At 34.2% G+C, this 19,750-nt stretch overlaps 1 protein-coding gene across 1 annotated transcript; it reads right to left on the bottom strand.

Moving 5' to 3' along the window:
• Nucleotides 1–1,290: 1,290 nt before the first annotated feature.
• On the bottom strand, nucleotides 1,291–19,321 carry fam50a (family with sequence similarity 50 member A). The gene is made up of 13 exons (XM_007232566.4): nucleotides 19,056–19,321; nucleotides 17,299–17,383; nucleotides 16,775–16,874; nucleotides 15,727–15,854; nucleotides 15,549–15,625; nucleotides 14,755–14,821; nucleotides 13,248–13,309; nucleotides 12,257–12,333; nucleotides 6,192–6,246; nucleotides 5,825–5,873; nucleotides 5,604–5,674; nucleotides 5,352–5,462; nucleotides 1,291–2,204 (listed from the first exon to the last, which is right to left on the bottom strand). The coding sequence occupies exons 1-13, from the start codon at nucleotides 19,164–19,166 to the stop codon at nucleotides 2,196–2,198; spliced, it is 1,002 nt and encodes a 333-aa protein (XP_007232628.1). The 5' UTR covers nucleotides 19,167–19,321; the 3' UTR covers nucleotides 1,291–2,195.
• Between the last annotated feature and the right edge of the window lie 429 nt (nucleotides 19,322–19,750).

The following is a 19,750-nucleotide window of genomic DNA, read 5'->3' as shown; positions in this document are numbered from 1 at the left end:
AGTAAAAGAAAAAAATACTTTAAAAGCACCAATAGTGCAGTTTAAAATATTTCTGTAAAAAGTAAATATACGATATAGTATAATATATAGTACAAAGGTCCAGTTCAAGTATACTATAGCAAAAGTATGAATACTATAGTATTAAATATGGTGGATAAAATATTCCCCTAAAAGAACAAATACTAAAAAAAAATGAAATACACTCCAATTACAATATACTACACTAAAAATACTTCAGTTACAAATATTCCAGTCAGAAGATACTTTAGTAAAAATAAAAAATCTCCAGTAAATGTACAAATACTTCAGTTGAAAATACTTAAATAAAAGTAAAACTGTTCCAGTAAAAATAAATATGCTTCAATTAAAAATATCTCCAGTTAAAAATACTTCAGTACAAGGACAGATTCTCGAGTAAAAGTACACAAATCCTCTAGTAAGAAAATATTTTGTTAAAAGTAGAAATACTTTGTAAAAGTTACAAATACTGCAGTTAAAAGTACTTTAGTAAAAGTACAAATCCTTAAATAAAAGTACAAATATTCGAGTTAGAGAATTTTCCAGTAACAGTGCCAAATATGCAGTAATAGAATTATTCAGTAGAAGTTCAAATACTCCAGTTAGAGAATATTTCAGAAAATGTACCAGTAAAGAGTTAGTTTGCAAAAACAGATAAGAGTATTGGAGAACCCTTTAAATCCTCCAGTAAGATAATATTTTCATAAAAGTATAATAGTCCTGTAAGAAACTTATTTCTTTCTTAAAGCACAAACATTATTTTTGGTTTTGTAATTACAGAAAGTAAAAGTATTGATGTAATTTAAAATGTAGAAGTAAAAAGTATTAGGTGACAGAAATACTCAAGTAAATTTAGTAAACTCAGAAATTCCAAAAATCTACATAGGAGGACATGGCAAAAGTCATGGGACATGTGACAATACTCCCCGTCCCACAACAAGACATTTGGCATGTCAGGATAAAAGTGATGCAGAACTGTAATTTAGCTGCAAAAATGTTTCACAGTATAAATAAAAAAAATGCATTTTCTAAAGAAAACGCAGGAAGGTTGTGCATTTAAAATGGCTCCCACTTGTCGCTATGGTATCCCAGGTCATGGAAAGAAAGTGGTTGCTAAGATGTTGCTACAGTATCTGTGATGGTTGCTACGATGTTGCTAAATTGCTGCTAGGTGGTTGCTATGGTGCTGCTAAGTGGTTGTCGTTTGCTTGCTGCTTTGCAATGCACAGCCATAATAAATATATAAATCAAATTAACAAAGGAAATCTAAAATTGTACACAGAAAAATGAGTTTATTTGTGATTCAGCTTTGATGCAAAGACATGATGAATACAAGGATCATTCTCAATCATATTTGCATTTAAAGGGGCATTTCTAAAATTCATTGCTATAACCAGGTGATTTTATTTCCTGTATGATTTTTTTTTTCATGAAACACGAAAGGCTAGACTCAATAATACAATTCAAAAGAAGCTGCACGCTGTGTCAATGCTGATTACATATAGAACAGTTTTAGAACAGTGTCAATTATTATACAACACAAAGTATGAAGTTTAAAAAATACTATTTAGAGACATCAACTGTTCCCTCAATTTAATAAATCATTTTAATAACTAATACAATTTAAAAATAAGGGTACATTAATTAACAGTACCTACATTACACTACCCTACATTACTAATTGTCTCAATTCATTATTGACAAAAATTGTACCAGTATTAAATTTAGTACTGTTCGATACTGTCAAATGTTCAACTAGTGTAAAATAATAATTATTTGAGAAATTACTTAACAATTTAACAATGTTTATTACTGTTAGATTAACTATAAATTGGTGTTCCCTTATTGTAAAGTGTTACCAATCATTTTTATTCAGTTGAAGTACCAGATCAGTTAAATTGAGGGAATTATTAATTAATTTGAACATGCAGGTTGGTAAATTAAATTGATTAAGATTATTAAATCAAGGGAACGTTTTAAACCTCTAAATATAATTTTTACCCCAATACTGTGAGTGTTCTATAATTTACAAAAAGGAAAAAAAAACACAACAAAAAAAACTCAAACATTTGAGTGTGTTCTGAATGATATCGGTCATTAAAATAAACTGCTACTATACACAAGCATTAGCAATATGTTCATAAAATCCAGACTCTTCTTGGGTGTCAGCAGCCGCCTCACCGGATCTAAAAAGAAGTAAAAAAACATTTTTAGAATTTAGAACTTTAATAATAAGTGTAACTCTAGTTAGCACTCTAGAAGACAGAAACAGTCGTCATCAGTAATGTTGCCTCCTTTCACACATAGCAAACTGTGACCAATACAGACCAAATTTGAACTTTAAAATTAGAATAACTGTCAGAATTTAATCATATTAGTGTAGAATAGAGTTTTACTGCTTCTGTAGTCTTTCACACCACTTAGCTGCATTTACACAGCAGGGCCACTTTAACGTGGTGTTTAGATCTGACAAATCCAATTTACACCAATTCCATTTTTGGGACAATTTAACATCCATTATTCTGATGGGCCAAGACTAAGTCCCTAGTTCAAATCCAGGTGAGCAGCTAGTTTCTTTTGTGCTGCAGACATAAGTATCACCTTTACACATTAGCTTGTTATTGTAGCATGCTCAGCTAACCTGTGTGGACTCTGGATGATGTGGTATTATGTGCGAGGAGCTTTGCGGTCAGTGACACATTTAGGTGCTTTGGCATTAATACTACAATAATAATGTGGTCATATGTGTATGTGATCACCTCCAAATGTGAAAAATGGATTGAGTGATCAGATTAGAATTCCGAAATTCGACTCCCAGCAGGTATGAGTATCATAGATTACTCTGGTGATCCTGTATCTACTTTAACTGTGGATTAACCCTTATTTATAAACAGAAATAAGAGGAATCTGAGTGGTATCTGTTACACTTATTCTGCTGATGGATATGTCTTAACTAGAACTGGCCAAATTTGGCACAACACCTAAAAAGCCAACAAGCTAAATCACCAACATTCATTAGTTCAACACACACTCTTCTCCAAGCCAACCAGGGTTAAGTATATGGAGACACAGCCTCACATGGGTGATGATGACGAGTTTAGGTCACTAAACTGCAGTGTGGAACCAAAGCTGACTAAAGCAAATGTATACAACGCAACAAACACACGAGCAATAGTCTGGACTTTCATGTGTGAAAACGCTCTTAAGTATCTGGGGGCTGAAACTAGAGTGCGAAAAGATAAGAAGCGTGTCAGTACCTGTATTCCTCATTACACAGAGATTACAAAACCGGCTACTATTAGTGCTGCCACTCACAGGCTACCACCCTGAACTGAACAACAGATACCCACCAATCCAAGAATCTAGTTCATTTCTGCACTTTATCTATGAATAAAGGAATTTATTTGAACAAAATTATGCTAAAGGTAAGCAGCTATGAACTGACACAAAGCAGTTATACACAGTGAACTTAGTGCTGTGCATATCACGGTATTTTTCAAGATTCTGACCGTTTTCACGGTTTATCACAGTATTTTTATTTATTTATTTATTTTGCATGACTGGGCTTTAATATAGGTTTGTGAGTTACTGTACTATTAGGAGTACATATAATATAAAACATTAAGGCTTTAAATTAAGGCTTTGATTAGTATTGGGTTTATTTTGGGCCACAAAATTACACAATATATTAAGAAATCAGGCTTAATTATCAGAAAATTAGCTAATGAATGTAAACAATAAACCTTAAAAATAGATACGCCAACAACTTTAACACGGCTCCCTTTACAAAATTAAATATTTTAATAAATAGTTCCATAAACACTATAAACAAACCTAAAATACTCAATGATTAAGTATTCAAAGAGATAATTCTCAAAATTGCACAAGTTAGATACAAGTAGGGCTGCAACAATTAGTCAATACAATTGTCAATTTCCAAAATTTCCCCTCGGGGATCAAAAAAAGTATCTATCTATCTATCTATCTATCTATCTATCTATCTATCTAAATTTGTCAACTACAAATGTAATTGTTGACTAATCGATAATGTGTAACAGTACTACATTACACAAAGTGCTGGGGACAGAAGTGCAATGGGAGATGGCTAAATGGATCACTCACACAGTTTACACTCTCCAAAAGTGCCCAAACTCAGCAGATTACATATGTACGTACTCATTAATATCAGTACTTTCCGTGTTTAAACAACATCTAAACACTTAAATGTCTTTCAATCCCATGATCAGCTGTTTCTATCGTTCTTAGAGGTAGAAGACATGGCAGAAATAATCGTTGACTAATCGACTAATCTAAAAATAATGAGCAGATTAGTTGACTACCAAAATAATCATTAGTTGCAGCCCTAGATACAAGTTTAATAGCAATTTACTATACGTTATTCCTGAAGCCATTAGAGGCATTACAGTATTTAAATCAGCTATAATTCCCTTCTTTTTCCAGTCAACAAATACATTTAAATCATCCTTCAAGCTTCAGTATTAATATATTTAGTAATATATGTAGTTGCTGCTCTATTTTACTGGGATAAAAACACTCATACAGTAGAAACAGAAGCAGGAGGTGTTCTGATTTCTCTGCAGGATGGAGCTAGACCAGTTTTTGACTCTCTTCTTTGACGGTTCTGTTCTCCACTGTGCTCTGCAGTGCCCTCTAGTGGTGTGGCGGTATGATAGAAACACATACCGGTTCAAGTTCACCCCGCAGAATACCGAATGAACCGGGTTACCGCCCAGCACTAAGTGAAATGTATATTTTCAATTAATGCACAGAAGAAGGAAAAAAAAAAAAAAAACTAACTAACTTTTCACTTTTAAGAAACAACAACAAGTTCAGTCCACAGATAATCCTTTACTTCAATCTAGGAGGGGTCTTCAACACTATTTGACCCACAACTTCTTCAAGTACTCTGGCTGGTCTCATACCGTCACCATGAGAGGCTACCATACTTTTGGATGTGGTTGGAACAAAAACAATGAGCATGTTTATTTGTGGCGTTACTTTAACTGTTTAAATAACAAATATTTTCCCTACGCGTATTGCTGGACTCATTTCATTTTTTGAGTTCTTTTAAGAAATATCAGCATTAGAACTTTTTACTGTATTATAATACCTCAGAGTAGAGTGAGCAGGGACAGAATGAGTGAGAGAGAGAGAAGGTAGAGGGAGAGAGAGAGACATTGGCTGAGAGATTTTGGCAAAACAATGGTGTGTCGACCATGTGTCTGTGCGCGCACCATTACAGGGTGCCGTCACGGTTGTTTTTAAGTATTAAAAATAATTTAATACATATTTTTTTTAAAAAAGACACTTACAGTATATTTGTCCCATTTCTTTTCGGGGTCGTACGGCTCCCAGCGGCTGGCAGGGAAGATGTGTTTGTTTTTTTCATACCAGCTCCTCAGAACCACTTTACCCGCGTGTGACTAGAGACCAAAACAACAGACAAACAGTCATTTAAACCTATAGATCAGACATATTCAAACTGTAGAGCGTGCGCCCCTACTGGAAACCGCTCTGCAAAAATAACGCTAATGTAATGATAATGAACATTACTACATATTTACCTCATCTTTCTCAACGGTGGCATCGTTCACCAACCGGATATCATCATGCACGTCAAAACTAAAGAGCGGACCTGGAGAGGAAACAAAAGTTTATCAAAGATGGTTTAGCTCCATTATGAATATTTATTTGTTAATTTATTTGTCAGATAATGTAAGGTCAAAAAAAAAAAAAAAAACAATATAAGAATAATAATCATAAAAGAAAAATACATGATGCTTACCACTTTTGCCTCTTGCTTTTGTCACAATGAAGTCATAGAAGCTGTGATGCTGCAAAAAAAACACCAGTTTTATTGTTAACATATGACATTTGCTTATCAATTAATTAATATCTTAATTATATCTTAATAAGGCTTGTCCTGCAAATTTATTTAATTGTAAGCTATGTAATGTAACAATATCTAAGCCCTTCTAAATAATAACCGTACTTCAACCATTTTACTCTTATGAGATAAAGCTGTTACATTCAACAGCTGTTGTATTCTGGAAGTATGTTTTAAAACAGCTTGCAAGTGACTTTAGAAAACTGTTTAATACATAAAATATATGTATTTTAATATGTTAATATAGTTCTATGACGTCACTTACATGTGGGATAATCAGATCCTCCTTAATGTACATAAGCTGCTCCACTCCAGCTGATCTGTGGACACATACAGAGATTACACAGATTAATACAGATTATTTATTACAGTAATTACATTTACATTTACATTTTCGGTATTTAGCAGACGCTCTTATCCAGAGCGACTTACAACAGTGCTTCAAAGTTACTTAAGATATCCAAAGCTAGTTTGTAGACTAGGATCAACTTAATCATGTTTAGAACCCTAGGAACTTTTTTTTTTTTTTTTTACAGAAGCATTAATACCAATTTTTCCCTTTAGAGTACAAGCACATATAATTTTGTATTTCCAATACCGATACCTACTGTAATAATGTAGTTTTTAATGTGTAAAGTAGTGTAATGCAAACGTTCATTTGTTAATTTTGAGTTTTGTTGTGAGAGTCACATTACATAAACCTTTTTTTTTTTTTTTTTTTTACTCTTCTAAACAAGCATATTTGAAAGAAATTAAACTTAGTTTTAATTCATTTTGCTTAGATAAAATAGAGAGTCATTTTACTCCATGGACATATGTTAATTTCCCCAGCGTCATCATGTGATGTCAGGACCACATAAGCCAATCGGGGGAGACTTTCAGGGAACAAACAGGAAGTAAATTTATATTTGGGGGCTGAGCAAGCCACATTTTTAAATGAGGGCATTTTCACACCAGCACTATTTTTTCCCGTTAAAACGAACTCTGGTTTGTTTGTATTCTTGTTGTGGTTCATTTCAGCAGGTGTGAAAGCGGTAATCACACTGGCGTGTGGACCAAAAGAGTTGCACTGACTGTGGTAAGAACGTGACCCGGCCTCGATCTGACCCAACTATCAAATATAATTCTTTACTTCTTCTATGTTTGAGCTTAATGGCTGTTCAGCTAATAGCTGCCATGTGACTCCTTTTACTGCGCGAACCTCGCATTTCCACATTTTTTCTTGTTTAGTGTAAAAACTACTAATTCATACTATAAATCAGGGGTGTCCAAACTGCGGCCCGTTTCCTTTTTTGAAGTGGCCCGCGAGGTATTTTAGAAATAGAATGAAAGTTGGCCCGCTGTTAAGCAGATTTTTATAATGTGAGATTCAAAGTTTGAACGCTAGGTGTCAGAAACGGGCCAAAGAGTCTAAAAGCGGAGAGGGTGCGCATTTCTAGCGCAGAAAAACGGGCCAAAGAGTCTAAAAGCGGAGAGGGTGCGCATTTCTAGCGCAGAAAAACGGGCCAAAGAGTCTAAAAGCGGAGAGGGTGTGCATTTCTAGTGCAGAAAAAAGCGGCAAAGAGTCTAAAAGCGGAGAGAGTGCGCATTTCTAGAGCAGAAAAACGTGCCAAAGAGTCTAAAAGCGGAGAGGGGGCGCGTTTTTCTAGCGCAGAAAAACGGGCCAAAGAGTCTAAAAGCGGAGAGGGGGCGCATTTTTCTAGCGCAGAAAAACGGGCCAAAGAGTCCAAAAGGAGTTTTATATTAAGAGACATCATGAAATTAAACATCAATTTGAAAAATATAAGTTTACACAATACTGTCAAAGATAAAGATAGTAAGTCAAGTAAATGGTGTGTAAATAAAATAATCAGGACAATGTATTATTTAAAGTGGTATATTTCATTATTTGTTTTATTACAGAGTGTGGCCCGTTACTTCAAATCTATTTCTCCTTCTGACCCCCAACAAAAAAAGTTTGGACACCGCTGCTATAAATGAACTACAGGTGTAAAAACACCCCATGTTTCTATTGTTTTTACTGCCGTTTGTTTACTGCCTGTGGATATTTTGCGTTGGATGTATGAACTCTTTGACGTCATGGCGGACGAATATCCACTCCAGGTTCAGTGGGCCCTGGGGAGATGAGCTCAGGATTCGTGGGCACAGTTACACTATTGCTGGTCTTAGTGGGGGGAGGAAACAAAACATGAATTCCGCTGGAGCTCCACAGCTTCTTATGGAGTACTTCATGAATTGTGATTTGCTGAGCTGCTGGTGTTTAGTTGCATTCTTTCTCTTTCTCATATATATATATATATAGGCCTGTCACGATAAGACATGTTTGTGGACGATATACTGTCCCAGAAATTATTGTGATACATAATAATAAGAGAATAGCTTAAAAAAGCAATTATACACTTTTTAAAGACAGGAAAAAAATTATTATCATTTATTATTATTAGACAGATGAAATTCTGTTCGTCTGCACAGCCATGTGCACTGGGTATTGGATAGTGGTATCAGAATTTCTTTGGTGAGTACAAAATCATTAGCATGGTTTTAGGCCTGTACTGGTATTTATGCATCTCTAACAGTAACATAGTAAAAGTAGTATTTTGTTACATTTTGATGTAAGTAAAGGTTATGGGATCTATGTCAAACCACAATTTGTTAATTAAAAAAAAAAGTAAAAAATGCAAACAATTTTAATAAACATTTTTCTTCCTTCCTGTTTTTTTTTTTTTTTTTTGCATGGGCTCGAGTTGGGTGTCAAGATTTCGTATTTGACATCAAAAGATTTATTGTAACATTTTAACCATACTTATTTTAAAATGACAAAAAAAATAAATGCTGTGATCATGTTTTTGCAAATACATTATAAACATAGAGCAGGGGTGTCCAAACTACGGCCCGCGGGCCGCTCCAAAAAAGGAAACGGGCCGCAAATGGCCCGCGGGCCGTAGTTTGGACACCCCTGCTCTATGTTTAGAAATAGAATGAAAGTTGGCCCGCTGTTAAGCAGGTTTTTATAATGTGAGATTCAAAGTTTGAATGCTAGGTGTCAGAAACAGGCCAAAGAGTCGGAGAGAGTGCGCATTTCTAGCACAGAAAAACGGGCCAAAGAAACTAAAAGTGGAGAGGGTGCACATTTCTAGCGCAGAAAGACCTATTTGAAAAATCATAGTTTACACAACACTGTCAAAGATAAAGACAGTTAGTCAAGTAAAATGGTGTGTAAATGAAATAATCAGGATTTTTTTTTTTTGTATTATTTAAAGTGGTATATTTCATTATTTGTTTTATTACAGAGTGTGGCCCATGACTTCAAATATATTTCTCCTTCTGGCCCCCAACAAAAAAAGTTTGGACACCCCTGACATAGAGCATTTCATTTGGCCTGGCAAACTAATAATTTTTTTAATACTAAAATATACATTTATATAGAATTTACACATCATGGGATTTTACCACTAGTGAAAACAACTAAAATGTAAATGTAATAGTGAACGTAACTGTGGTTCGTACATCTTCCTAAGGGATGGGAACGTCTTAGTGATCAGGCTGTGAGTTGCAGAAGGTTGAGTAACACTGCTCTAAACGAGCCATGCTGCACCACATAGTAACTGTTTATAGCAGCCATTATTTTAAACAATAAACCACAAGAAGGCATTATAGCTTTCCATTATACTACAAAGGCCTAAACATTGACCTGTCAAAAGCACAGCAATCAAACCAGAAGGTTTACACATAAATTCCTTTCAGACACAAAACTAATTAGTAGCAGACGGGATCTGGTTTTGCAATAGAACAGAACAGCTGATAACATTTAGAATTAATTGCTTTTTGGAAATCATAACTGCACGAAGAAAATCGTTCAATCTTTCAAAGCAAATTTACAGACAGAACATACTGCGTAACTCCATATGTGTCCCTTAATTGTTTTCATGTCTACAATATTAATTTAGAATGTAGAAACTAAATTAAATAAAGAAATACAGAAAAACACTGAATGAGAAGGCACCGCACCCTCCATAATTACTGGCATCCCTAGTTAAAATGTGTTAAAAGCCTTAAAATAAATTTAATTTATTGCAGAAGCATAATCTCACTCTGGAAAAATCTAAAATGACCTGTTCCACAATTATCGGCACCCTTAACCTTTATTGGAAATAAATGTATTTAAATAAGGTATGTAATTTCTACTGTAGTTTATAAAGTGGACCAAAGTATCTAGGAACCTTTAATTAGTAATTCATCACGTCCACTTTCCCTGGGGTATAAATATGGTGCTAATCAGGCTCCTCTAATGGCCATCTTAGTCCCCAGACCTCAACCCAATAGAAAAGCTGTGGGGTGAGCTGAAGAGGAGAGTGCATAGGAGAAGAGCCAGGAGTCTGGATGATTTAGAGAAATTGTGCAAAGAGGAATGGTGGAAGATCCCTCTTTCTGTATCCTCCCATCTTGTGAAGAGTTATAGGCGAAGATTAAGTGTAGTCTGGTTGGCAAAAGGAGGTTTACAAAGTACTAACACCAGGGGGGGCATATCATTGTGGCACACATAATTTCATTTAAAAGATGTATATCTTAATGTGTGATTTTTAGGCACTTGAATAAAGGCATTTAAATTAAAGCTTTTTTTTTCCATTGTCCAAAGAACACTTCCTAACCAGGGGTGCCATTAATTATGGAGGGTCGCTGTACATCCAAACTATATATACACACAAAATCCAATGATGCTATATTTATTCATAAACATTAAAATTGTATATGTTTTAATGACCAGATCAAAAGGTTAATACCAAGAGGTTATGCATTTCATTCACATTTAATTTGTATTAGAGCATCAGAGCTCAACTGATCATACATGGCACTATGTAGTTCTATAATTACAGACTGTAGTCCTGTATTAGTTTCTCTGTATACTTTATTATTATCCTCCTTTCACCCTGTTATTCAATGATCAGGACCCCATGGAGCCACCACCACCACAGAGCAGCTATTATTACTATTATTTGGGTGGTGGGTCATTATTCTCAGCATGGTGGTAATGTATGAGCTGTTAAGAGTGTGTTGTGCTGGTATGAGCGGATCAGATACAGCAGTGCTACTGGAGTTTTTAAACACCTCAGTGTTACTGCTGAACTTGTAACTGTAGCGAGACCATTGTAGCTGTTCATAGATGCATAGATAGGAAATTTAAAATTTCCTGCAGCTCTTGATATTGGTTTGGTTTAATTCTGGCTAGGGGTGTGACGAGATCTCGTGACACAATATTCCTCGTCAAGCTAAAACCTGTCTCGCGGTAAAAAAAAAAACAGTTTAGTGTGGACTTTTTAAGAGGGATCTGGCAACACAGTAGTGATAGCAGCGAGTGTGGTGGCTGAGCAGAGAGAGCAGCTCTCAGCAGAAGAGGAAAATCCGGGTATTTGCATAGAAGATTCTTCTGCTACTGTTAAGTTGTATGTCTGGCTGCATTTTGGCTCCAGTGGAAACAATAAATGGTAACAGAGTGACCAACAAGACACAAACCATATGTAAATACTGTAAGTAAATTCTACACGTGACTGTTTCATAGGCAGCTGTACTAATCCCTTAGCTCTGTATTGTATAAAAAAAAATGTTCTGTCTCTGTTTGCACTTCAAGCATAGTCTTAATATGACTGGTTATGGTTATGCATAGTTAAATTACAAGAGATTTAGGAGAAAAAAACACAAACCATAGTCTTAATATGACTGGTTATGGTTATGCATAGTTAAATTACAAGAGATTTAGGAGACAAAAACAAAAATCATAGTCTTAATATGACTGGTTGTGGTTTGCACTTATTGTTTGCACTATATAAGACCTAGAAAAGTTTTATTTTTATTTTTATTCTTATTTCTATTTCTTATCTTAAATCAATGTGTGAGAGAAACCAGTCTTTTGACTTTCCTTTATATGAATTTGTCAAATAAAACTCTACAAAAAACATCTTTTTTTTTTTTTATTGACCCTCTGGTGTACTTGTATTGTGGTTATTATTATTCTTAATAAAGGCTGATTCTTTTAAATTAATTAAAATTACTCAAGATATTTTAGAATTTAAAATGTATTGGGATGTTTGCATGTTTGATTAGTTTTTTTTTTTACCTGTAATTAATATAAACATAAAAAAGATATTTTGTATTTAATGCGGTTACTGTCTAAGATACATTTTTGCCTAAATATCAATAAGCAGTGACTGTGACAAATATACATTGAAAAAGATAAAAAATGTAATTGTAAACATCAAAGAACAGTGAAGATACCACCCACATAATGCCAAACACAACCTGGCATAAATCAAGGTAAATAAGCCCATTATTTACCTCAACTCGCTGAAGTCTTTTCTCAAAACCTCCAGGGCTCTCTGGAGAAACTGCTGAATAGTGTTGCCTTTCTTCATCTGTGTAATATTAAATTAATATTACACATTAAATTAAGTTGTCAATGAAAAACATGTTCTACAATATAAAACAATATAAGATAAGAGTTCTGAGTAGGGGTGTGCCATATCATATCGTACGCAATAATATCGCCAACATTTTTGAATATCGTGAACGATATTATACCCTAAACATATCGTGCCATATCACCCACCCCTAATTAACACATCAGGGTACTACTTTTTCACTGTTTTAGCACACTGTTCTCATTTTCTATTATATATCTAGTAGAGACAGATTATATCTGTCCAGTATCGTTTTTTTTTACTTTAATTCTGGTTATATGGAGATATTAGGTGTGCATTATTATTAGTATCATGACATTCTGGATCATTGACTTCTATTACAAATCTGATAAAATTCTTGTATTTTTTAATATCTTAGGTAGGGGTGTGACATAAATTGTATGCAATAATAAAATAAAATTTTCATTTTGTTGCAGTAAAGAATTCTTTTGGAAAAAAAAAAAAAAAAAACATTAATTCATATCGGCAAGAGTATCGTTATCACGAAAATACCATGAAATATCGTGATGATATTTTAGGGCCATATCGCCCACCCCTAGTTCTGAGATAAACACACCGCAAAACTTTCATCTCAGATAGAGAGAAGCAAATTAACTGATACTCTTAATTTAGAATTAGAAAAAAAAAAGTATTTCTTAAATACAATTCCAGCTTTTTTTCCCCATTGAAATAAACGATGAGTAACTAACTGAATGGCAGTTTTGTTGGAGATTATAACAGAAAAGCTTATGAAAAGTAATAAACTGTTTTCTGCTAAACTGAACCAGATACAATGAATGCAATTAAAAACAGCTTATGTAGCAGAGATGTATCAGTATATTTAGTTATAATTGTGTAGCTGTGATTACCTTGACTGTTTTTCTGTGTCCGGATCCATCCCAGTAACTGAAAGTGATCTCAATTTCTTCACCTGAACAGCACAAAAAGCACATGTGTAATTCATAAAATACAAAAAACACACACCCACACACAATAATGAATGCTGATTTGACCATTCACAATCATGTTGCACGTCCATAGATTGGATACGTATCTGATTTCAGGACAACATATGAAAGTGAAAAAAAATCTTGTTTGAAGAAAAAAATAATCTAATTTGGCACGTTCACACAGCCGTGGAAAAAAATCTGATCTGAGCCACACTGAGCAAAAAAAATAAATAAATCAGATTTAGGTCACTTCACTTTGGTAATGTGAATACAGACTTAGACAGAGTTTCCTTCCAGCGAATAGCAAGATGTTTGGGTGATTTTTTTTTTATTTTTAAACTTAGCTAACTATGAAAGATGGGCTGTATAAGATAACTAGCTATGTGGTGTCCCCACATATGCTGTAAATATCTGTAAATAAGGTTAAATAGTGTGTTCTAATGCTGGTTTAGCATATCTAGCTACTTTATGATCAGTGTCCACAGCAATAGCTATTTTAGACATCTACATTCAATACGATACAAGCAAATAATATTTAATACAAAATGACCAGAGTTGTGTGGAGTGTTATTTTGTCTTCATTTATTTTTTGTTTGTAGAAAAAATGCTGTTTAACCAGTGACTGTAGTTTAAAACACCAGTCTCAAAAGTCCAATTACCTAAAACTGATCTCCAATACACTAAATTAGATTACCAGCTCCAACTGCCCAAGCCTCCGCTATGTAGCTCAATATTTATGCAATCACTTGTTTAACATCAAATAGTTTTATTTAATTCACATTACAGTAAAGAAATCAGTTTTTACTTTGATTTCATTTCATTAGTGTTTAAGGTGAATAAAACATTATATTATTATTATATTAACCATGATTCCATTTATAAACACAATTAAAATGGAAAACATTAAAGGAGGTTAATACAATTATAGGCACTGTAAAAACATATAGATGATTTTAAACTAGAATATTCAAAGTAAACAGCAGCAGCCTTACCAAATCCTGGATTTTAAATTGGATGGATGGATGGATGGATGGATGGAAAGTTTGTACCAAATTAATAATATTCTTGAAAATTCCAGCTGCAGGAAATGATAAATGCAGCTTACACTTGTAAATAACAACACAGAACTAAACTAAGTTGTGCACAAATATGGAGTAGCTAGTGCTTCTTATACTAACTGGCTAGCAATATCTAACAAGCTCTGTCCGTATGCTGTTCGATATGGCAGCACCTCTAGTGGTATGTAAAAAATGCACACTGGTTTTAATTTCCCTTCTGGTATACCAAATAAACCGGTATACCACCTAGCACAAGTTGTAGCCCAATCTGCATATGATTACAAGACATTTTAGTGCCACCAAGTGGTAAAATAAGCAAAGCATTCCCAAACCCATATCAGATACTGTGACTGATTACTGTAACTTACCTTTAATCTTTTCCTGCTTTCCCTCCCATTCCTGTCTGAGCTCCTCCCTCAGGCGATTTTCCTCTTCCTGAAGGCATATAAACAAACAAACAAAAACAAATGAAACAAACAAGTAAACACAAGCACTTCTCCCGTGAAGAGCATTTAGCCAACAATCAACACCCTCAGTCAACCCCCCTTATTTTTCTGTCATCCTGCAGTTGATGACTGACATTCCAGACCTGAACCCCATTGAAAACCTCTGGAATGTAACCAAGAGGAAGATAGATGGTCACAAGCCATCAAACAAAGCTAAACAACTAAATTTTGTGAAGGAGTGGCATAAGTCTGCCAAAAGCATTGTGTAAGACTGGTGGAGAGCATGCAAAGACGCAAGAAAGCTGTGATTAAAATTAAGGTTATTCCACCAACTATTGACTTCTAAACTCTGATTTTCTGTAAATAAATGCTCTAAATAACCATTTTTATTTGAAATTTGGGAGAAATGTCAGAAGTTCACAGAAAAAAAACAGGTTAATTTATTCAAACACAAGCATAGTGATGCCATCTATTAATATGTTGTCCTCTTCCCACTCAGGAACAAAAAACTCCTAAACTCCTAAAGTCTGCTTCTTTAAGATACCTTAATTAAAGATTTTTTAAAGTATCTGTAAATAACCTGCATTCAGTACAAAGAACACAAATTTCATAAATAGGCAAATCTATTTTTCTGAAGTTTCTAGATATAGATACAGATCATAATCATACTGTATGGTCCAATTTACACACAAAAGTAAAATCAGTAGACCATGTACCTCTCTCTCTCTGTCTGGTAGAAAGCTGGTATCAACATCAGGGTTCTTCCCGAGCTTCTTCTTCTTAACCGGGGCGTCTGACGAATACAGCAAAACAAACAACTCAATTAAACAACTAACACTCTTAATAATAATATCTAATCTGTTTAAATTTATTATTTGAAAATATATCACATACAGTCTTCTTCCTCCTCTTCTTCCTCATCCTCCTCTTCATCCTCCCCCTCATCTGGATTAAAGGACAAACTGGCAATTTTTCTCTTCTGCTCCTCTTTTCTTTTCTTCTCCTTTTGTTTCTCCAATTTTCTAGAAAAGAAAATGGTCACAATAAGTAAGCACTGTATATATTACATACTATTGTTTTAAACAATGCAAAGAGTTGGAGTTAAAATTCAATTTCACACAGAGTATTCTGTCTCAGAGGCTCCTGCCAACAATAATGGCCACTGTAAAAATTTGCCAACTGCCGCTAAAGCAGATGTCAGATGTTTAAACTGATTTCACTAATAATTACACTGCTTGCCATCAGCAGCCGGAGTCCGAGAGAGCACAATTGGCCATGCTCTCTGTGGGTGGGTACAGTAGGTGGCGCTCTCTTCCCCTTATCACTTCTAATGTAATATTAGTCAGCACTGGTGTCTGGTAGGCAATGTATCAGAGCCATGGTAAATGCCGTACAATTACAAGAATCTCGCTTAGTGCAGAATAAGTCAAATTCTTATTCTGACAGGCCTAGGAGCACGTTATATAATAACGTTGATGCATTAGCCCAGCCCAAATAAAGAGTACTGTACTCTCTCAGACTCCAGCTGCTGATGCCAACAACTTAGTCCATTGGACCACTTTTAGCTCTCTCTTTGCTTGTCTTGTCTTCTGTCTTTTAACATATTAAGGAAAGCACTTTGGTCAACATTGTTGTTTTAAAATTTCTTAAACAAAAATTTAATTAGTAAATATGTAATCTGTAATTTGGCATGTATCAGTGTAAATGGAATGAGCAGTCCTTACCCCTCTCCTACTTAGTTTCCCAGGCACTTTGTGTAGTGCAGCCAAATTACAAATTAACCATTAATCAACATATTTTTATTATAGTTGGAGCCCTACCCTAAAACTGGAAAAAAATATTTTGTGCCAAATAAAAGGAAACAACTCTTGCACTGAATTTTACAAAGATAAATAAATAATACATGAAATAATAAATGTGTTGTGTATTTTATCTGGCTCACAGCTGAAGCTCTTTAGACTGCTCCTTCTTGGCCAGCTGTTTCTCTCGCTCTTTCACAAGGGCTTCCTGCTTCGCCTTCATGTCATTTAGAGTGACCAGACCTGAGAACAATAGAACATGGTAACATAGTAAGACATGGCCATCATCTTCACTGAATTCTTCATTAAACTGAACCTTTTAGATAAAAGGTTTCTCAACACGTATTGTTTGTTATATTTTCTAATAAACAGTCAGACCAATCGATTCTTCATTGTTCTTCATTAGGGGTGGGCAAATAAAATCAGAATATTTTAGGGTATTTTTGCAATATATATAATATTTTTGGCATTATGACAAAAAAAATGTATTTCAAAAAGACTGCAACAAGACTGTAGAAAATAGCAAAACGAATACAATATTCACTGCTTTCTAGAACAACTCTACCACAATATGGAGTACGATGCGACGTGGCACACCCTATCAGACATCAAAAATCACTTGCAACATAAATGTTTTAGTGTCATTTTTTAAAGTTCACTAGCTTACCCACAGTACTGGACTTCAGCTCTTGCTCAACAGCATCATAGTGGGCGGAGAACTTTTTATCAATGTTGGATTTCACCATGTTGTCCTGGAAAAACAATAAAGAGTTGTTAATATTAATCATGTATTTTATTATATAAATTATTATAAAAATTGCTGTTTTAAACTGATTTGAACCAATTTAAATAATGTTGTACAGTATATCGCTTCAGCATCGCCACTGCAATCCAAACTCATCATTGGATGTGTAGGTATAGGGTTAAAATTTTGTTTACAAACTTTCCCATTCTAGTTTTTCCATTTTACTCTTTTAGCCTGCACTGTGTTGTTTTTGTAGTGTAGAAAGGGTTTAAATAATAATTATATTTACATTATCATTCATTAACACATATTAATATTATAATTTGTGGGAAGCACCTTTCACCTAACACCATTACTGTGAGTGTAGAAGGTCATCCATTAAAAACCTCTAAACAAACAGTGACTCAATTTCAGAATTTCAAAACTAACAGCTTTCAGGCAATATTAAATAAAGGTTGTTCAAAAGTTGTTTTTCCATCACCCACATTAAAATATGCAATGCACCTTTATATCCAATAATAAGGGTTATGTATTCATTTGGTTAAGAAATTACTGATTATATATACACACAATGAAAAAATTAGCATTGCAATGCAATTAACATCAGATTCAATTTTTCTTTACAACTCAAATATAGATAGATTAATGTTTCATGAACAGTCCATAAATAACAATCATACAGCTTGTAAATAGCTTATAAATAAAACCAAGCCGTTAGTATAGTTTACAGTTGTTCTCAAATGTATATAATTCTATACATTTCTTTATGAAAATAAATTCTATTTTTAGAGCAGTCCATTTTTGGGAGGATTTGGCAACGTGACATTTACGTACAAGTGCATCTCAAAAAGCTCATATCACTGAAAAGTTACTTTATTTCAGTAATTCAACACCAGCAGATGACATGTCTCTCCAAACCATCACTGATTGGTGGAAACTTTACACTAGACCTCAAGCAGTTTGGACTGTGTGTCTCGCCACTCTTCCTCCAGACTCTGCTCCCTTGATTTACCAATTAATTGTAAAATTTACAGATGATCAGTGATGGTTTGGAGAGACATGTGATCTGCTGGTGTTGATCCACTGTGTTTTATTATCAAGTCTAAAGTCAGTGCAGTTTTGTTTTCCCTGGAAAATCTTACAGCACTTCATGCTTCCCTCTGCTACTGACAACTTTTATGGAGATGCAGATTTCATTTTGAAGACGGATTTGTCTCATATAATATTGATTTTTTTTTATTGGCTGTAAGCCATAAAAATCAACAATAAAATAAAAATAAATGCTTAAAATAGATCACTTTGTGCCTAATATAGCTATATTGTATGAGTTTCATATTTTGAACCGAATACTGAAATAAAATAACTTTTTAATGACATTCTAAATTACTTTTTAAGATGCACTAGTGTATAATATCTTATTATGGTTATAATGTTATTTATTAAGAATTCAATACGATTTTATGATGCTGGTTAATTGGGATTTTTACATGAAAAAAGTCTATATTTATGGATTTGAAGTTTAGCCATCATTTAGTGTTTTCTATAGTTTAGAATCTTTTCACAGCAGTTCTGTGTTTCTCTGATTGTGTCCCACATACGTCAGTTATCCAGTGTTAGTCTAGTTTAGATTAAAGACATTATTAGACAGAAGTTAATCGGCGGTTTTCAGTAAAACTCGCCTCCGCTATTTTCTGTTTGAGCTGCTCCAGCTGCTCGCGCTCTCTCTCGCGCTTCTTCATCAGCTGCATGGCTCTGCCCGCCTCGCTCGCCGCTCCTTTGTACTGCGCCATGCTGTCTCCTCTCCGCTCGAGCTCTGTACACTGTAATAAACTGTAACAAACCCGGGATTAAAGCCCGGGATTAAACTCAGTCCTGCACCTAAACACAGAACCTTCTACAACTACCACACCAAACAACAGAGGATGACCACTTCCGGTTACTGCACGCTACAATTTCAAAATAAAAGCCCGATTCTAAAATAGGACGGCACTAAATTATTGCAAATTACAACCTTTAAACCACCGTTACAGTGGCGGATCTACGATTTTTCTAATTAAGGGGGCATCACAACATTACTATACATTGATTTACATTTAATCAAGTATTGTTTTATTTAAATTAAAAAGTATTTACTTATGTCTGTCTTATTTTTTAATGATCAGATCTTATTCTCATCATCTTATTTTAGTTCTGTTTATTACTTTTATTTGTATCGATTTATTCAAAAGTAAAAAATAAAACCTTTTTTAGTCCTATTTGTTTTCGTTTTATTTTTACCTTTTTATCTCTTATTACTTACATATTGATTTTATTTTAAATTAGTAACGCTGAATTTCCCTCTGTTGTTGTTTTCTTGTTGTTGTTTTTTAAGGTG

This window comes from Astyanax mexicanus, chromosome 13 (assembly GCF_023375975.1).
Source record: "Astyanax mexicanus isolate ESR-SI-001 chromosome 13, AstMex3_surface, whole genome shotgun sequence".
NCBI classification, from domain to species: domain Eukaryota; kingdom Metazoa; phylum Chordata; class Actinopteri; order Characiformes; family Acestrorhamphidae; genus Astyanax; species Astyanax mexicanus.
The sequence above is the reverse complement of the archived record's forward strand: the minus strand, read 5'-3'. Positions and strand labels throughout refer to the sequence as shown.

Bases quoted from the DNA above. Each gene is read 5' to 3' on its own strand.
- fam50a (XM_007232566.4), bottom strand. From the start codon at position 19,166: ATGGCGCAGTACAAAGGAGCGGCGAGCGAGGCGGGCAGAGCCATGCAG. The intron at 14,822-15,548 runs GTACATGGTCTA...ATATGCCTTCAG, and splicing joins TACCAGACAGAGAGAGAGAG to GAAGAGGAAAATCGCCTGAG. The intron at 5,874-6,191 runs GTAAGTGACGTC...TTTTTTTTGCAG, and splicing joins AGGATCTGATTATCCCACAT to CATCACAGCTTCTATGACTT.